At 37.5% G+C, this 16,073-nt stretch overlaps 2 protein-coding genes across 2 annotated transcripts; both read right to left on the bottom strand.

Annotated features, from left to right (window-relative positions):
• On the bottom strand, positions 1 to 8,890 carry LOC146324468 (sterile alpha motif domain-containing protein 9-like). Its single transcript, XM_084723829.1, has 4 exons — positions 8,710 to 8,890; positions 4,584 to 5,322; positions 4,094 to 4,376; positions 1 to 3,797 (listed from the first exon to the last, which is right to left on the bottom strand). Exons 2-4 carry the CDS (start codon positions 5,310 to 5,312, stop codon positions 163 to 165), a joined length of 4,647 nt encoding a protein of 1,548 aa, XP_084579955.1. The 5' UTR covers positions 5,313 to 5,322; positions 8,710 to 8,890; the 3' UTR covers positions 1 to 162.
• A 1,625-nt stretch (positions 8,891 to 10,515) lies between these two features.
• LOC146324467 (uncharacterized) lies at positions 10,516 to 13,395 on the bottom strand. Its single transcript, XM_084722338.1, has 3 exons — positions 12,494 to 13,395; positions 11,560 to 11,818; positions 10,516 to 11,369 (listed from the first exon to the last, which is right to left on the bottom strand). The coding sequence occupies exons 1-3, from the start codon at positions 13,112 to 13,114 to the stop codon at positions 11,206 to 11,208; spliced, it is 1,044 nt and encodes a 347-aa protein (XP_084578464.1). The 5' UTR covers positions 13,115 to 13,395; the 3' UTR covers positions 10,516 to 11,205.
• Between the last annotated feature and the right edge of the window lie 2,678 nt (positions 13,396 to 16,073).

Raw genomic sequence — 16,073 nt, 5'->3', positions numbered from 1 at the left:
AGGTCTGGCATTAACCTGTGTAATCTGTCTTACTTATTATTTTCTCATGTCTTTTATTAGATGTGTTTCCATCACAGTGAGTCAGTGGCTCTCACACCTGTTTTTCATGCTGTACAGTTTGTTTCAGTACTTGTGTTGCACTTGTTTGTACAATACATGATCCTAGTTCTCATACTGGATATCGTAAGCAAGTGGTCCATTAATAGCAAAACCAAGGTAGAAAGAAACCTTTTCTGTGCTGTAGCCACTTCTTATACCAGCAATGAGAGCTGGACGCACAGGGATTTTCAGTTTTCCATAATTAGCAAAGACCTCTCCTTGCTCAATGGTTCCACTGACTCGATGAAGACGGTTGATGATTGCTTTCTCTTTAAATATATCTCCATTCCGCCAAAGTTGTGCCAAGGTGCTACGGCTCATCTTTTTAAAATTCTCATCTAGCTGTGCTTTAGAAACTAGCCTCTTGAGTCCCTCTTCTTTTCCCAGGTAGAGGTGGGCAACAGTGCTCCTATTTCGAAACAATGAAGTCAGGCACTTGTGAGATGACTTTCGAATTGCTCTCACATATGTCCCTATTTCTGTGTTTTCCTCATTTGGACTTGGCCAGAGTAACAGCAGAGCTAGGTAGTATGGATCTGGGAAGGGATAATGAAGTCCTACATCTTGCAGAGTTTTCAAAAGTAGAGCAGAGAGGTGGCTGTGATTCTTTACATGTTTAGATTTTGGTTTCAGAAGGTAAAGAACTATGTTTGACAAAATGTAATTGATTGTTTCCTTTGTCTTTTGTTTTTTGTTGATGAATTGTTGTTGTTGTTGTTGCAAGAACGCATAGCATTCTGTGATCCCCTCAATCTCCTCGGCGGGTTTGTCCAAATGCTGCAGAATCCCTGCAAATGTGTCCGCTTGTTTCTCTTCGAGACACAGTCTTCGTTCCTCAATATTGATTTTCAGATTCAGATTAGGATTGTTTTGTTGTTCTTTTTTCATTTCCTCTGGTGAAGTGCAAAATAGAGTTACATACTTTTTAAAATGACCACAAACAGTCCAGCGATTCTTGGAATCAAATTCAGAATTGTTCGCTTTCATATATGTGAAGTACCAGTCAAGAATTTCAAATGTTCCTTTTACTTCAGTTTTCAAACTGAGGAGAAACGGTTCATGTTCTTTGATGATTTCCACGTATCTGTTGTTGATCTCATTGTCCTCCTTGTACACGCTGGTGATTGGGATTGTTTTTTGCAGAAAACCCTGCAAGTATCTCTTCTTCATTGGATCACTCTTCTCAAAGAATGGCAGTCTGGTCAACATCTCAAAGACCAGGAAGGCAATTTCCAGAACACCCACATATCCATAAACATTGTATGACTTTCTGGGATAGTCATCCGACTCATCATCAGCCACTTCCTCCTGAGGTTCATCCTCTGTATTTGCCAGCTCTTGAGCTCTTTTAAACGCTGTGATAGCATTATTTGCTATTTTAATGTTTGTGTTTAAGTCCTCTGGATTGGAGGACGTCTCTTGTTTTTCTCTGTTGTTGTTAGTTTTTAAATTGCTTTTATGAATCTGGCCGATTGTGTCAAATGTGTATGGGTTTTCTTTGATATTCTTGGCCTTTTCAGCCCATTTCAGAGCCTCTGGGAAGTCACGCTCATTGATGTACAAGTATCTTGCCAGTGCCTGAGGAATGGATGCACTTGTCACAAACCTTGATGATGCTTTCACAAATATTTCTTGGATGGTTTGTCTCCCTTGCTGGTTGTGGATTTTGTCTATGAGAGGTGAAAATGGTTCTCTTTCATCTCCATCTTTCCTGCGCTGCCTTTCAATCAACATTCGTTGAAGTGAGAGCATGAATCTGTGTTTGACAACTCCATCACTGAAGAACAGATCACAGTGAAGAATCTCCATGGTGATGTCACTTACTTTCAACTTGTAAATTTTCTCCAACTCTTCCAGACACGCAGATGCTATGGAGTGATGAAGGATTCGGATTCCTTTGTATCCCCATTCTTCAACTGTGTCTATGATGAGAAAGTTTGAATATGGCTTCATTCTGTCCATTACACTTTCCTCCTGCCAACGAATCATTTTCATCCCCAAAAAATCTTCACAGAGTGAGAGAGCAATCTCAGATTCTGCCACATAGGTGTACAGTAACGCTAGAAAGGCAAACAGTTGGTCCTTTTTTGAGCTGAAATCAAAGTCCTCCAGTGTGTTACGAGCAAGTTTATCAATGTATTTTTTGTCAAAATTGCTCTTCATGATCATGAAGCTGTAAAAGTTTTCAGGTTTTTCATGACTTTCTTTGAGCTCTTTGAGTTTCTTTTCAAACTCCCTCTGTTCTTCTTGTGTCAATGAAGCAGAGATGTATTGACTTTGTGTTGAATTGTGCTTTCTGTATTGCTCCTTTGGGTTGTGGGAACGAACACAGTTAAGGATGATGACTTTGCAGTTTGTGACGTCATCCTCATTTGTGTTTAAACTGTCCTCAACTGCAGCTTTATGTATGCAGTTCAAAAGGTCATGTGGATTCTCAGTTTCTTTTGAATCATCAACTAAAAGCAAAACTGGAGATGGTTTCTCACTTTCAAGTTTCATGAGCTTTCTGACTTGGATGGCAACTTCTGTCTTTGGCAGTGCATTGTCTTTCAGCACTGCACATCTGAACTCTTTACGGAGATCCCACATCACATGCATTGCTAAGGTGGTACCACCACAGCCTGGATGGTGAAACAGATTGAGCAGATCACACATGTTTTTTGAATCTCTCAGCTGAGACCGAATCATCTTCTTTACATTTTCATACTTGTCTCGCTTGACAAATGATTTCTCTCTGTCTTTGTCACAGAAGTAGAAGTTCCACCATTTGACTTTGCCTCCTCTGTAGAATTCTTCTTCAACTTTGATCCTGAAGTCATGAAACTCTGGACTGTTTTCATCATAGATGTTCTCACACTGATTCAGACACAAAATGTCCAGAGCAGTCATGAAATCTTCATCCTTCTGCTTCAGGACAACAGCAGCAGAACCTGATGAGGGAAGCAGTCTTCCAGATGACTGATTTAATGGTCCCAGTGCCATTATAGTTCCATTAATCTCACTTAGGCTTAGTTCATTTATGGACAGGTGGTCAATGTCGAAGTCACACTTTTGTGTTATCATCTCCTTCCATTTGATATATATGCTCTGAGATTCACAAATAGTGATGATGTTTTCCTCTTCAGTGTGTTTTATGAAAGACTTGTAGGTGTCAAAGACTGGGTCTTTCTCAGTGTCCACAGGTGAAAGAAGGAGGAATATGATGAGGCTTCTTCCACGGAGAAGAACTTCAGGGTTGCAAATGAATGAAACCAACTGCTCTACATCTCTGCAAGATTTCCTCAGCCAGTTCTTATAGTCTAACTCCCTGTTTGAGTCACTGTCAATGTCATGTCTACCATTACAGGAGACCCAGCTGGTCTGTTTGTAGAGGTTTAGGTTCTTTATCACTGTCTCAGTCTGCCCTTGATATTGTGAGGGGGTGTGCATATTGGCCACCCTTGACTCTCTGTATGAATGACACAGTCCACGTGACAGATTAGAGTTGGGGTCGAAGTCTAACACACAGAACAGTTTCAGCTTATTTAAAAACTGGAGATACTGGACCTGTTCTGGACTGCTCTTGTTTACAACCACAACAAATCTGTCATAACTGTCCAGTGAGTTTCCACCACAAGTTAACAAATTCTTTAGTTTGTCACCCTGGTCGGCTTCTTTCTTCAAAGCTTCTTTTGAACGACGCTGCTGCTCCTGTTGACCTGTATGAACAGTAAAATAAATCTGTCACTATAAAAAAAAACACATGTACACAACAACACCTCCAATTGAACTTAATATGCCAAGGCTAGTGTTCTATATATTTTTCATTGTCAAAACATCCCATTAAAATCCAGAACCAACAACGTGTCTGACTTTCTGTCTGTGGCTCTCAGCTCTCATAAAATGTGAGTCAGTATGTATAAGCAAGCAAAATATTAACCACAAAAAAGAATGGTTTGGAAACAAGTTAATGCAACTTCAACATCTAAATACATTTTTGCATTAGTTGTCTTACCTGTTTTCTCTTTCAATTGACAAAGAAGATCATTCTGATTGATGTCTTTCAGGATGTCCATTGTGACTCGTAAAGCCTCCTCGCTTCCATAGTGGTCAGTCATTAACTTGGCGGTATCCATGGTGTCTTTGCCCGCCACTCTACTTCGAGGAATAGGTTTATGCTCAGATTTTCTGTATGCTAGTAAATAAAACTGAAATGATTTTAGCTCCTTTTCTGAAAGGTCGTCTAGGGTTTCCTGGATCTTCACAGTGATCTTGGGTAGGTCTGGGAGGACTGTGGTCTGCAGAAAGAGAGAGAAGTAAATATTTAGTGTAAACTTAACACTTGAATCATTGCCATTTTTTGGTAAAAACCATTGTTTGTTTGTTTGATTGTTTGTTTTTTTGCCTTTTCTATAAGTGCTCTAACAAGATACTTTGTATTAATATGCTGGGTACAGTTATATATTAATGTATACAATAAAGCATTAAACAACATAAAAATTTACCGCAGCAGTTTCTTTTCTTCTGGCCCCCAAGTTCTGTGGCTTTGGCTGCTGAATTTCCTCTGAAACTTTCTTGAACGGCTGCAGATTCTGTTTGGATTCATTTTCCACCATTCCATCTGTTTTTGATTCAGTTTTGTTGTGTGACTCTGTTCGGATGGTTGCTGTGGCCTGAGTCATGCTTGGTTCAGGCTGAGTGGGTTTTGCAGCTTCTGTTTGGTCTGTGCTGGTAGAGAGGATCGGTTGCAGTGTCGGCTCTGGTTTTGTGTTCAACTTACGGAGTTCTGCCAGAATTTTTACAGCAGGACCACTTTTCACTTCCAGATCCAGAAGATCCTGCTTTCTAAAGCAAACAAGGCAATCACCAGATACATCTTCCTGTTGAAGCCGTTCTGCATATTTACTATATATGTTTACATGCTGCAATAACCACTGATTGACTTGTTCCTTTGTCCAGTTTTCCACATATGCTGGGTACTGTGACTCATGTTGTGATCCTTCTTTCAGTCTTTGTAGGTAAGATGTGATTTTAACTGCAGGACCATGTTTTATTCCCAAGTCCAATATGTCTGTCTTTTCAAAGTCAACTAAAATGTCTCCTGACACTTCCTCTTCAGAGAATCTGTCTGCACAACTCTCATGAACTTTGACCTCTGTCATCAGCCACAGGTGGACGTCTTCTTTGGTCCATTTTTCAGTTGGAGGTGGTTTCTTTGTTGTTGAGGGACTCATTTTGGATTAGCTAAAAAAATAAAGAGTTGAGAAAAAGTTTTAAATAATTAAAAGAACAGTAAGTAAATACTGTATTGTGATTTGGAAGTCTTGGGTCAGGTCCCAAGTTAAGACAGCAAAGTCCCAAGTCCTAAACAAAGCATAATACACTTTTCGCCAAATATAATGCAATTTTAATTGGATTGGAGAGGAGGGAGCGATCATGTATGTGTGTGTATTTAAGTATATGCACAAAATCAGGAAAGAAGGTAAACAGGAAAGAGAAAAAAAAACTCTGACTGATAAGAATGTCACTCCTCAGTGGGCAGACTCCCTCCCCAGTGGTCTGGGAGGGGTTCAGGGCAGGAGGTGGACGTGCAATGGTTCAGCGTCCCCCCATGGGTCTGGGTGTGGCCCAAAGCAACAGTCCCCCTTGCAGTTTTAACATGTATTTTATTTTTTTTATTATTTTATCCCCTGCCTTTATTGTTTTAAAAAAATCTCTCTCTCTCTTTTATGTCCAGCACTTTGTGATATATAAATAGTTATTATTTAGTTATGATTGTATAGTAATAATAATAATTAATTTTGAATGTTATTTATTTTATTTTGTTATTTATGTTATGTATGTGACTGCATTACATCACGGTTACAACATCGGTTCACACCCTCTCATACAAACAGACATGCACATGCACGCGCACACACATACACACACACTGCTGTTCTCTGTGTCTGTATATTATCTGTATGTACTGTATATCCTCTGTATTTGTATGTGTATTTGTATGTATGTATGTATGTATATATGTATCATGTTTTTTTAATCCATCCTGGTATCAGGAGCAGTGGGGAGCCACTGTGCAGCATGTGGAAACTTCTCATAGTGACCACATCTGTCTGGGTCAAACTGATCACTATATAACAACAATGATTTTGTTTCTTTCTCTTTATTTTTAATTGCAGATTACTGACATTCTTTTTATTTATTACATTAATATAAAGTAATAAAGTCAGCACCTTCCCTTTTTATTGAATTTTATTGACCGTTTTGTGTTTTCAGTTTTGCTGCTGCATCTCGTTTTTGACAGTTTAGTAGATTTAATCTTTGGGCTTGGTGGAAGGTATCAAGGTGTAGCTGGCGCTGATGACGACATTGTTTGCATGTTGCCATGACAACATCAGAGGCCCCCCCTTTGAGGTTAAATAGTTTCTCATGCTGTTGTAGAATATTTTATTTGCTGTCATTTGGGATAGATTAAGAGCTTGAGTTATTATTATGTTGTCTCCTTGAATATACAATGTCAAATGTATTTTCTTTGTGAATCACGTGACAATGACCCGGAAGTTTAGCGGGAGAAAAGGCCGGGCAAAAAACAAATATATCTTCATAGAAAAGTATCTCCACAAAATAGTTTAATTTACAATTCCATTTAGTAAACTGCATTTCCCAGGTGATTTATGTTAGCTGTACATGAGCAGAGATTTCTCCTTGTTTCCATTTTTCTATTACTATTTTTTCATGGATGTAGTTCAGTAGCTAGATAGTATGAACAGACCTTTTTGTTTCACTGAACAAATTGCCAATAGAAGCCTGGAACCAGGTTAAATGTTTAATAATGTTGTTGCAGATTATAAAAGTATGGTCTATTAGTAGTTTGACAGTTAGGATACTAATTGGTGCTTGAATGGACCTTTTCTAATCGTCTGTCCCACACACTGCTGACTGAGGTCGAATATGAAGTTACAGGAAGCTTGATTTAGATTCATGTTTCTTCCATATTTATATACAGTAATATACTGTATGTTATGTACCGTGTAAATCATTTGAAGACACAGAAAACATTAAATTTAGATGACTTCAGGATGAAAGAGGCCTTTCAATTAGATGCAGATAAAATTAACAACCACCATGAAGTGACAGCGACGACCACTGAAACAACAAAACCTCATTCTGTAGATGTTACTGGTCTAGTGCTGTTGTTGCTGTGTGGTGTTTTGCTATGTTTATCAGTGTTCTGGCTGGTTGATTGGCTCAGGTCATCAAGGAGATAAAACCTCCATAAAACCCGCCCCATCCTGCAGTCTGGGCTCCCTTTTCCCCTGTCACCACATCATGTTACTGCAGAGTTGTTTTCTTGTCAGCTTCTTTTGTTAGAATCAACGCTTTTGTTCTATTTGTTAACTTAAATTAATCTTTGTTAAATAAATTCTTTCGTTTCAGTTAATCCCTCACGTGTGCTTCCCTCTTTTGTTATGGTCTTAGTGCCAGTCCATAAGAAATGGGGACTTATATAAGTGAGAAGTTGGCTCTTAGCGGTTTTTAAGTCCTACATTTTGTTGATATAATGTTGGCTGAACAATAACAGTAGGTTAGTATGGCAGCACATAAACATTGTAAAGTTAACAGACATTTTGCAACCATACACTGTATATTAGGCCAGGATAAGCCCCTGATAGTCAGAACAAAAAAGTTCAACACAAAAAGAAACCAACTGAAAAAAATGTATCAATAAACTAACATCAATACACACATCAGCCCCACAAAGTGACATAATAAGCTCTGTATTTCAGTGTGTGCAGAGGAAACAGAAAGAGGGACAAGTTACAGATGACTTGGGGGGACGATTCAGGAAACTGTCTTGGTATAAAATATCTGAACTAAAAAAAACAAAAGGACCCGAGCCTGTCTCTTGGACTTCAAAGCCACAGCAGACACTGTGCTGACTCTTAGTCACAGGAAAGCTTTGGTCTTCTGAGACTGCAATAAAGATCAATGTTCTTTATGTCTCTGTTAAACTAAATATGGAATGTACAGTCTGTTAATGAAGGTCCAAACATGATTATTAAAAACTGGAGCAGGAGTAGAGGATTTGTGACTTGTTTTGCTTTAACCTTTTTTAATGTTATTATTATTTACTTCTTACTATATTTTTAGTTTTTTGGTGCAAGAAAGATGAAAAGATGCAAAGAAAGCCCTTTTTCACAATTTGAAATCACAATTTCACAATTGAATTATTGTTTCAAAGTCAACCTTGTAGAATCTCCAAATGAAACAGATCAACATTTGTGCATGATTATCTTCCTTCTGCACTCTGTTAGTCAGCCACCACCCGTCCTGGTAAACAGGATATAGTCCGAATACTACACTTGCATTTTTGCACAGTCATTTCTACATCTGGAATGGATAAGAATAACGGACTCTATTTTTATTAACTCTGACGCTGAACAATTTCCTGCCAGAAGCTTTTGTCAGTGAAGTAATAACTAAGACGGCAGTGCTGAGAATTCATACAAATATTTACTGCAAGAGTTGACACATCTAGCTATAATACAGAATTTAAGACTGTCAAGTCATTGTTCAGCTTTTGCATACAAAAGCCTCTTTAAAAGCATGAACAGCCAATGAATTTCTCACCTTTTTGAAGTCCTGTACACCTCTTCAGACCAGATTTCAGCTTCCGATCATCTCCTTCCTGGGACACGAGAGGTATAATGTTATTCTGAACAGAAATTTAACTGTACAGTCATCTATTTGTCGGAGAGTTTGCTGAGTTTAATACTGCACTACGCAGTGAAAAATCTTCCTTCCATGTTGTCGTCACTCGAGTGATCATTAACTCCTAACAAAACTTTAGCCCATCCCTGCCACATCACTTCCTGTGAGGGCAGTTTTAAAGCCCAGTCACACCCACCCACAGTCCAAGTTTAAAAAAAATCATACATATCATCTCATAATGTGATTGATGTCTTTGAGCAATGCCCCCAAAACCCTGATCTGAATGGGAACTGGTTTTAAATTAGAAAAATAAGTACAGAGTAGCAAAGAAACTTACTGTCATGTGTTCATAATTCTCTCCTCCACAGTCTTTGCCTGTGTTTGCATAAGTGCTCCTTCACCACACACACACACACACACACACACACACACACACACACCAGTGGTGGAAGAATGAATGAATGATTTTTTTATTATTGTGTCATGCACCAGCAAGTGCCCAGCCCAAACAGGCCACCAAAAAATTTAGATAAAACACACCAGAAACCAGAAAAACAAAACCAAATAAAACAAGAACACAACATAGCTCACAATTAATATTAATTAATAAGCTTTAGAATTAAATTGGCCAACTTTTTAAAACATTAAAATTAAACAGCCATTCCATTCTGACATCATCAGAGCACCAGAAGAAGAAGTATTCAGATACTTTACCTTCGTGATACCACGTTGTAAAAATGCATCTTAAGTCTTGCATGCAAAATTGTATTTAAGTAAAAGTTAAGAAGTATTATTGGAATAATGTCAAAAGTAAAAATATGCAGCAGAATGGCCTCTGACAGTATATTAGTACTGTTTTGTTTAAATTGATATTTAATTTTAACTAATTTACATATATTTGAGTATTTTAATCTTTAGGTCTTAAATCGTGTCTCTTGCGCTGCAGCTAGTAATGTTAGCTATAAAGTGGTTTGTGCCACAGGAGGCTGATCAATCTTTTTCTATGGAGTTTGAGTCAGAACCATCAGCCCTGTGGCAAACAAACAGCCACAGCAGCTAGAATGTCATGTACTTGAGAAACTGGGGCGACTTTGTAACGTCTGTCCAGGGACTACAGATGAAAATTAGCCTCAAACTCTGGCACATTTACAATAATGTTTATTAACAAACACGGGACTTTCACACAGGTGACCAAAGTTCATGTCCCATATGACGACAAAATGTTATTACAAATTGTAAGATGCATTTCATTATGTGCATCTTTTGACAGGTGGCTTTCGTGTTGCCAGTCACTTCACATGCATCACAGGACTTTCGTGTTGTGAGTTGCTCCAGTGACGTGTGACTTTTGTCACATGAATTTTGTTTTGTGAGTCACTTGTGATGTCACATGATGTACATAACATAATGTAGTTATTTCAACCCCAAACATGGTCTTATCCTGGACCCGAACAAGTAGTTCTAGTGCCTAAACCTCACCAGACTGCAACCATTTCACAGCATTAATCACATTTTAAATAGACTTTCTGACCCCGTCAGACTCAGTCATAAAGGTACCTTGTGTTTCTGTATCAGACTCTGAGGGTTGGTGACAAATGATGAATGAGAATGTGTTGCCAAACCTGTGCCTGCAACAGCATTTTGAGGTGTTTTTTGTCCGTGTCATGGTTTTCATTGGACATTAATTCAAATTGTACTCAGTATTCAACTGTGGTTTTAAAAGTAACTAAGTAGATTACATAGATTAATGAATATTTAAATATGGGTAAAAGTACAGGCTTGAAAATATACTCATGAAAGTACAAGTACACAAAGAAAAATACTTAATTACAGCCATTTAAGTATTTGTAATTATTTATGCATGCAGGGCATAAGACAAAACACATTTACAAAACATTTAAAACAAAAAATGTAAAAAAAATAAAAAATAAAAAATCTAATGTTAAAAGAACTGACAAGAACAAATGCAAGAACGAGAAACTGAAAAGATGAAAACAGAGAAAGTCATGGAAGATGCAAGTACAGCAAGAACTTCTGCAGCAGTGCATGTGTGTTGCATAATGTCTAAAATCTGCTTCTGTGTTCTGTTTTCACTCAGGGAAAAATTAGACAGTTTTTACATTACACAGATATTTGCAGATGAATTTCAGGAAGATGCACTCCACTGAAACCCTTAAACAGCAAGAAAGAAAGTTAAATCTCATCTTCTTCCTCATCTTTCAGTCAACAAACACCAAAATGGTGAAATACAGCCTCCATGTGGACATCAGTGGGATTGACTTTAGAGAGTTTCTGGTGTCTGAACAATCAAATGAGTTTGACAAGTTTAATCCAGTCTTCTTTGGTATTTTCATCAAAAATCAGTCAAAAGAATTGGGAGCCTTCTGCAGTGTCCTGCTGCCACTGTAAAGATGTTTACTTAAAGCATGTTGGTAAGTTTATTTTGACATCTATGAAACAAGATACATTTTTTTCTTCTTTCTCCTGGTGTTTACATCTGGAACAGGACGATGAGTCTGACCTCAGTGTGTCCTCTGTGTCCTTATCATCATGACATTTATGACTGTGCTTCACCTGACCTGCACAGACAACAATATAAGTACACAGATAAATCAAGTAATGAACAAACTGCCGTTAGAAATCTATTAAATCCATCATTCAAGTCACTTCAGGCAAAACAGAATCAAACTCTGCACACTTCTATTATGAAATACATGTAAATATACAGTAAGTGTGAGTAGAGAGTGAGAGATGCATTTGTTTTCTTACCCATGTGAATCTCCAGTTGAGACACAAGTTGACGCTGATTTATTTTGAGGAGAATGTCTCGTGTGACACATAAAGCCTTCTCACATCCGTAGTAGTCGGTCACTACAGTCGCGATGTCGATGGTGTCCTTATCCTCCAGTCTGCTCCGAGGAATAGCTTTATACTCTGAGTCAGTGTAATGTCGTAGGTGGAAATGAAAAGACTTCAGATCAGTTGTACCAAGTTTATCCAGGATGTTCTTGATTAATGGAGCAGGATTCTGCAAAAGATATTAAATGAAGAAAACATCAAATATTTGTTGCATATTCATTAAGGGAAACATACTAAATGGACATTTGAAAGGAGTGAACCTGAGTTACTGGATCAGTTTGCACATTTGTTTGCAGGTGATATCAAGTTTACACACATTTTTATACATGCAACTCTTTAGTAACTGAGGCCCACAGTGTGTAGGTTGTAGGTCCTCCTGTAGTGAGCAGTGAGCACTGCAGTGATTGGCTGTGAGCATAACCATACAAATAGTCTTTTTTTTTTCTAGATATCTAGATATTTTTTCAGTGTAGGACTACAGACACCACATTTGTCCCAGAAGGGCAAAGTCATGATCTGCCCTACTCTGCCTCAAGTCATGACTTTGCCCTCCTGGGAAAAAAGTTTGATATCTGTAGCCACAGTTCAGTTCAGTGCTGAACAAATGTCTGTTTTCTAGATCACATGTCACATTTTAGAGTGTCCACTGATTGTGAGTCCAAGACACCCCTGTGAAATAATTAACGAATTAGTGAATAAAATTTGAGAGAAATAACTGTTTCTGTGCACAAAAGATGTCTGAGATCTTTGACTTCAACTCGTGAAAAACACGAGTCTTGTGTTTATATATTTGTTGAATATACAGTGACCACAGTACACTGAGGAAACAACACTGAACTTTTACCGCAGCAGTTTCTTTCCTCTCCTGTGAAGTTGATAGCGGGTCTTTTTCCAGAGTTTTCTCCGGTGGCAGATTTGTCTTACTGTTGTCTTGCTTTATTCTGATCCTGAAGGACCGGCGGATGTTGTGAAGGACAGGATGCCGCGTCGACTCTTTATTTTTCAGTCGATCGAGCTCTTTCAGAATCTTGACAGCGGGACCCTTTTTCAGCTCCAGATCCAGAAAGTCCTGCTTCCTGAAGCAAACAAGGCAATCTCCAGACACGTCTTCCTCTTGGAACCTTTCTGCCTTCTTGCTGTCGATCTTCACACGCTGCTGTAACCACTGACTCACCTGCTCCTTCGTCCAGTTCTCCACATCAGCTGGGATCTGTGACTCAGGTTGTGATCCTTCTTTAAGTCTTTCTAGATAGGATGTGATTTTGACAGCAGGGCCATGTTTTATTCCTAAGTCTAATATATCTATTTTTTCCATATCATCTAGAACCTCTCCAGACACGTCCTCTTCGATGAATGTGTCTGCACAACTCTGATGAACTTTGACCTCTGTCATCAGCCAGCAGTGGACGTCTTCTTTGGTCCATGATTTAATCCCAGGCTGTGGCGTGATTGATGACTGGCTCATGTTAGACCGACTAAAAGAGAAATAAAATGCAGAATGAGAAGAGTTGAAAAAAAAAGAGAGTTGAAAGTCACAGATTAACCCACCAGGGGGCAGTATTTCAAAATTTTCATCTAGATCAGAATGATCTGCACTGGATTAAACCTCAAAATTTGGTATTTTTAAAACCAGGAGATGTAATCCTAATCCTACAAAATACAGATCTGGTAATCCAGCCCTAACCAGAATTTAGATTAAATGTTGTTTTGGGGTATCTGAAAACTCTCAAAGTGGATTTAGAGACATGTGGGGCTCTTTACTCCATGATAATGATATGAGTTTATTGTTACAATTTTTTTAATCTATTTTTTTTTTCTACTTCTAAATTAAATTGGTGGTAGATTATATGATGCATTATGGGGTTAATATAGGAGGTGAGGTTGAAATTCTGAAATTGGTCAAAAAAAAAAAACCATCACTAAAGTCATATCTATTCATAGTCTTTGTATTTCTTTGTATTTATTTGGCGACCCAAACATAATCTCCTGTGACCCACCTGTGGGTCCCGACCCAGTGTTTGGGAACGACTGCTTTAGATCACTTCACTGTATTAATAATTCCCTGGTGATGACACGGCTCCATCTTTTAATAAAGTTTTCTTTTTGGAGTCTCAAGTTATTTAATCCACCTGGTAAATTTCCCACACCGTCTCGTCTACATGTTGAATCTCAGGAGGTCAGATTTTAAACACATCACTGTGATGCATTCAAGTGCCTTCAAAATATCTTCCCAAAGTGTTCTTAACTTAGTGCATGACTAAAATATGTGTGAGTGGTTGATGACTTGTGTGCCACAATTTCTCCAACATTTACTTGAGGATGAATCATTTTTAAGTTTTTTTTTGTTTGTTTTTTTAAGAAAAAAAAAGTCTAAATTCTCTGATTCCAGTTTCTGAAATGTGAATATTTTCTGTTTTGTTTTTTTGTTTTTGTTTTTTTACTCCTCTTTGATTTTAAACTGAAGATCTTTGAGTTGTGGACAAAACAAGACATTTGAGGACGTCATCTTGAGTTTTTGGGAAACACTGATCAACATTTTCTGATATTTTTAGAAAGCAATAGATTAATCAACTATGAAACTATGAAAATAATATTAAGTTGCAGCCTTAATTGATACTTTTACTTAAGTAAATGATCGAAAACTTCTTCAACTACTGTCCTGTCTTTTTTTCTTTTTTTTTTAAACAATAAAGTTCGAAAAAAAAAAAATCCACCCAGGTGACGTTGATGTCGTTTGATTAGGAGGCGGAATCAACCAATCAGACGTGGAGACTGAAGGTGAAGCGAAGTCGAGGCTGCAGCAGGTCGGTGTTCAAACTGAATACAGAAAATAAAGTGCAGCAGACTGAAGAGGTTCGATCTGATCACAGGAAACAGACCAGATATCGATCAGAGGAGTTCATCTTCATCAGTGAGTCTGAAAAATCACACCTCCTCTGTCTCTGTCTCTCTGCCTGTCTGTCTGTCTGTCTGTCTGTCTGTCTCTGTTTGTATCTCTGTCTCTGTCTCTCTGTCTCTCTGCCTCTGTCTCTGTCTTCAGTTGTCTTCAGTCCCTCCTGAAGACACGTCAGGATCAACTGGAGCTGAAATCAGAAAAGTTTTCTTAAGAGATGATTCAAAATCAAAATAGTTAGTCATTAATTTAAAAGTTGGCAACTAATCGACTAATCAGCTTTACTGATAATATCAACCAATTTATGTCTCGTTCTACTTTTTAGAGATTTCTGCCAAAATCCAAAATAAATAAATTACTTAATAAATTAAAATTTCCTTTATTTCCTGTATATTTTCCCTTTGTTTCTTTCCTCTGTTTAAATGTATTCATTTGTGCATTTCTTTTTGTTTCTTTATGAATTCTGCGTCGTTATGGATTGATTATCGGGGCTGTTTCAGATTAATTTTCTGTCGATCAGTTGAACCAGTCTCAGTGTTTCAGTTGTGGTTGATCATATAGTTTTAATCTGCACTGATGAATCACTGGACTGCTGTGATACGACATACAGAATATAACCTTATAGGTTATTGATTATTTTATATCAACCATTTGGTCAGCTGATATTTTAATTAGGATTTTCCCTTTTCAATTTATTTGTTCTATTTTTAGTTTTGTGTTCTAATTTAGAATATTTGAACGTTTATTAAATGATGTTCTACCAGTGAAAACAGACTGAAATGATGAGGCTCATATCAACATTTTTTTGGTGAAAATTTATTCTTTAAGGATTTATATATATGAAATATATGTAATTTATGTAATGTTTTGGTTTTTAATTTATTTTAGGATCTGAACTGAAAACATCCTCGTCCCAAACAAAAATTCGCAGCTTCAAACAAAACGTGTTAAAATCCTTCAAAATCTCAAACTAACAATATCTGCTGATAACCGAGGCGTAAACGTGCTGCTAGAATCATCTTTGTTTTAAAATAGATTTTGTTTTTTAATAAAAATGTTGGTCCTTTAAAGTTTAATGTTGTGTCCCAGATGATTTAATCAGGCATAAAAAGGGTCAGCTGTACCCTGAGGACCCCTGTCTCACTTCCTGGTTTTTAATAAAAGGTCAAACTCTGGTAAACTTTCTATTTTTAGATAAATTTAATCAATAATATTTCTATCAGATGTGTCTCAACCATAACATGTTGACTCTGTCGTCCTTCTTAATCAAAGATCAATAAGAATTATGATTTAAAAATGTATTTTGATTCACATTAAGAGACTCTGAGACGCTTTAAAAACTAAAATAGCAGCTCACTGTGACGACGCTGTGAAATGAAAACATGGAACATTTTGTCGACTGTCAGATTTTCCATCCTGACGTCTGTGTTTCATAAAAAATGTAAGAGACACGAGTTTGATCTTGTAAAATATATTTTCCAGAATAACTGAAGACTAAAAATTCCCTCAAATTACAGTTTTGTCTCAAATC

Source organism: Lutjanus erythropterus, chromosome 7 (genome assembly GCF_056507025.1).
Source record: "Lutjanus erythropterus isolate fLutEry1 chromosome 7, fLutEry1.hap2, whole genome shotgun sequence".
Classification (NCBI taxonomy): domain Eukaryota; kingdom Metazoa; phylum Chordata; class Actinopteri; order Lutjaniformes; family Lutjanidae; genus Lutjanus; species Lutjanus erythropterus.
Note: the sequence above shows the minus strand (reverse complement) of the source record. Positions and strands in the feature narration are given on the sequence as shown.

Coding starts and splice junctions, on each gene's coding strand:
- LOC146324468 (XM_084723829.1), bottom strand. CDS start 5,312: ATGAGTCCCTCAACAACAAAGAAACCACCTCCAACTGAAAAATGGACC. Junction 4,377..4,583: donor GAAGAAAAGAAACTGCTGCG/GTAAATTTTTAT, acceptor CTCTTTCTGCAG/ACCACAGTCCTCCCAGACCT. Junction 3,798..4,093: donor TCAATTGAAAGAGAAAACAG/GTAAGACAACTA, acceptor CTGTTCATACAG/GTCAACAGGAGCAGCAGCGT.
- LOC146324467 (XM_084722338.1), bottom strand. CDS start 13,114: ATGAGCCAGTCATCAATCACGCCACAGCCTGGGATTAAATCATGGACC. Junction 11,819..12,493: donor AGAGGAAAGAAACTGCTGCG/GTAAAAGTTCAG, acceptor TATCTTTTGCAG/AATCCTGCTCCATTAATCAA. Junction 11,370..11,559: donor TCAACTGGAGATTCACATGG/GTAAGAAAACAA, acceptor TTGTCTGTGCAG/GTCAGGTGAAGCACAGTCAT.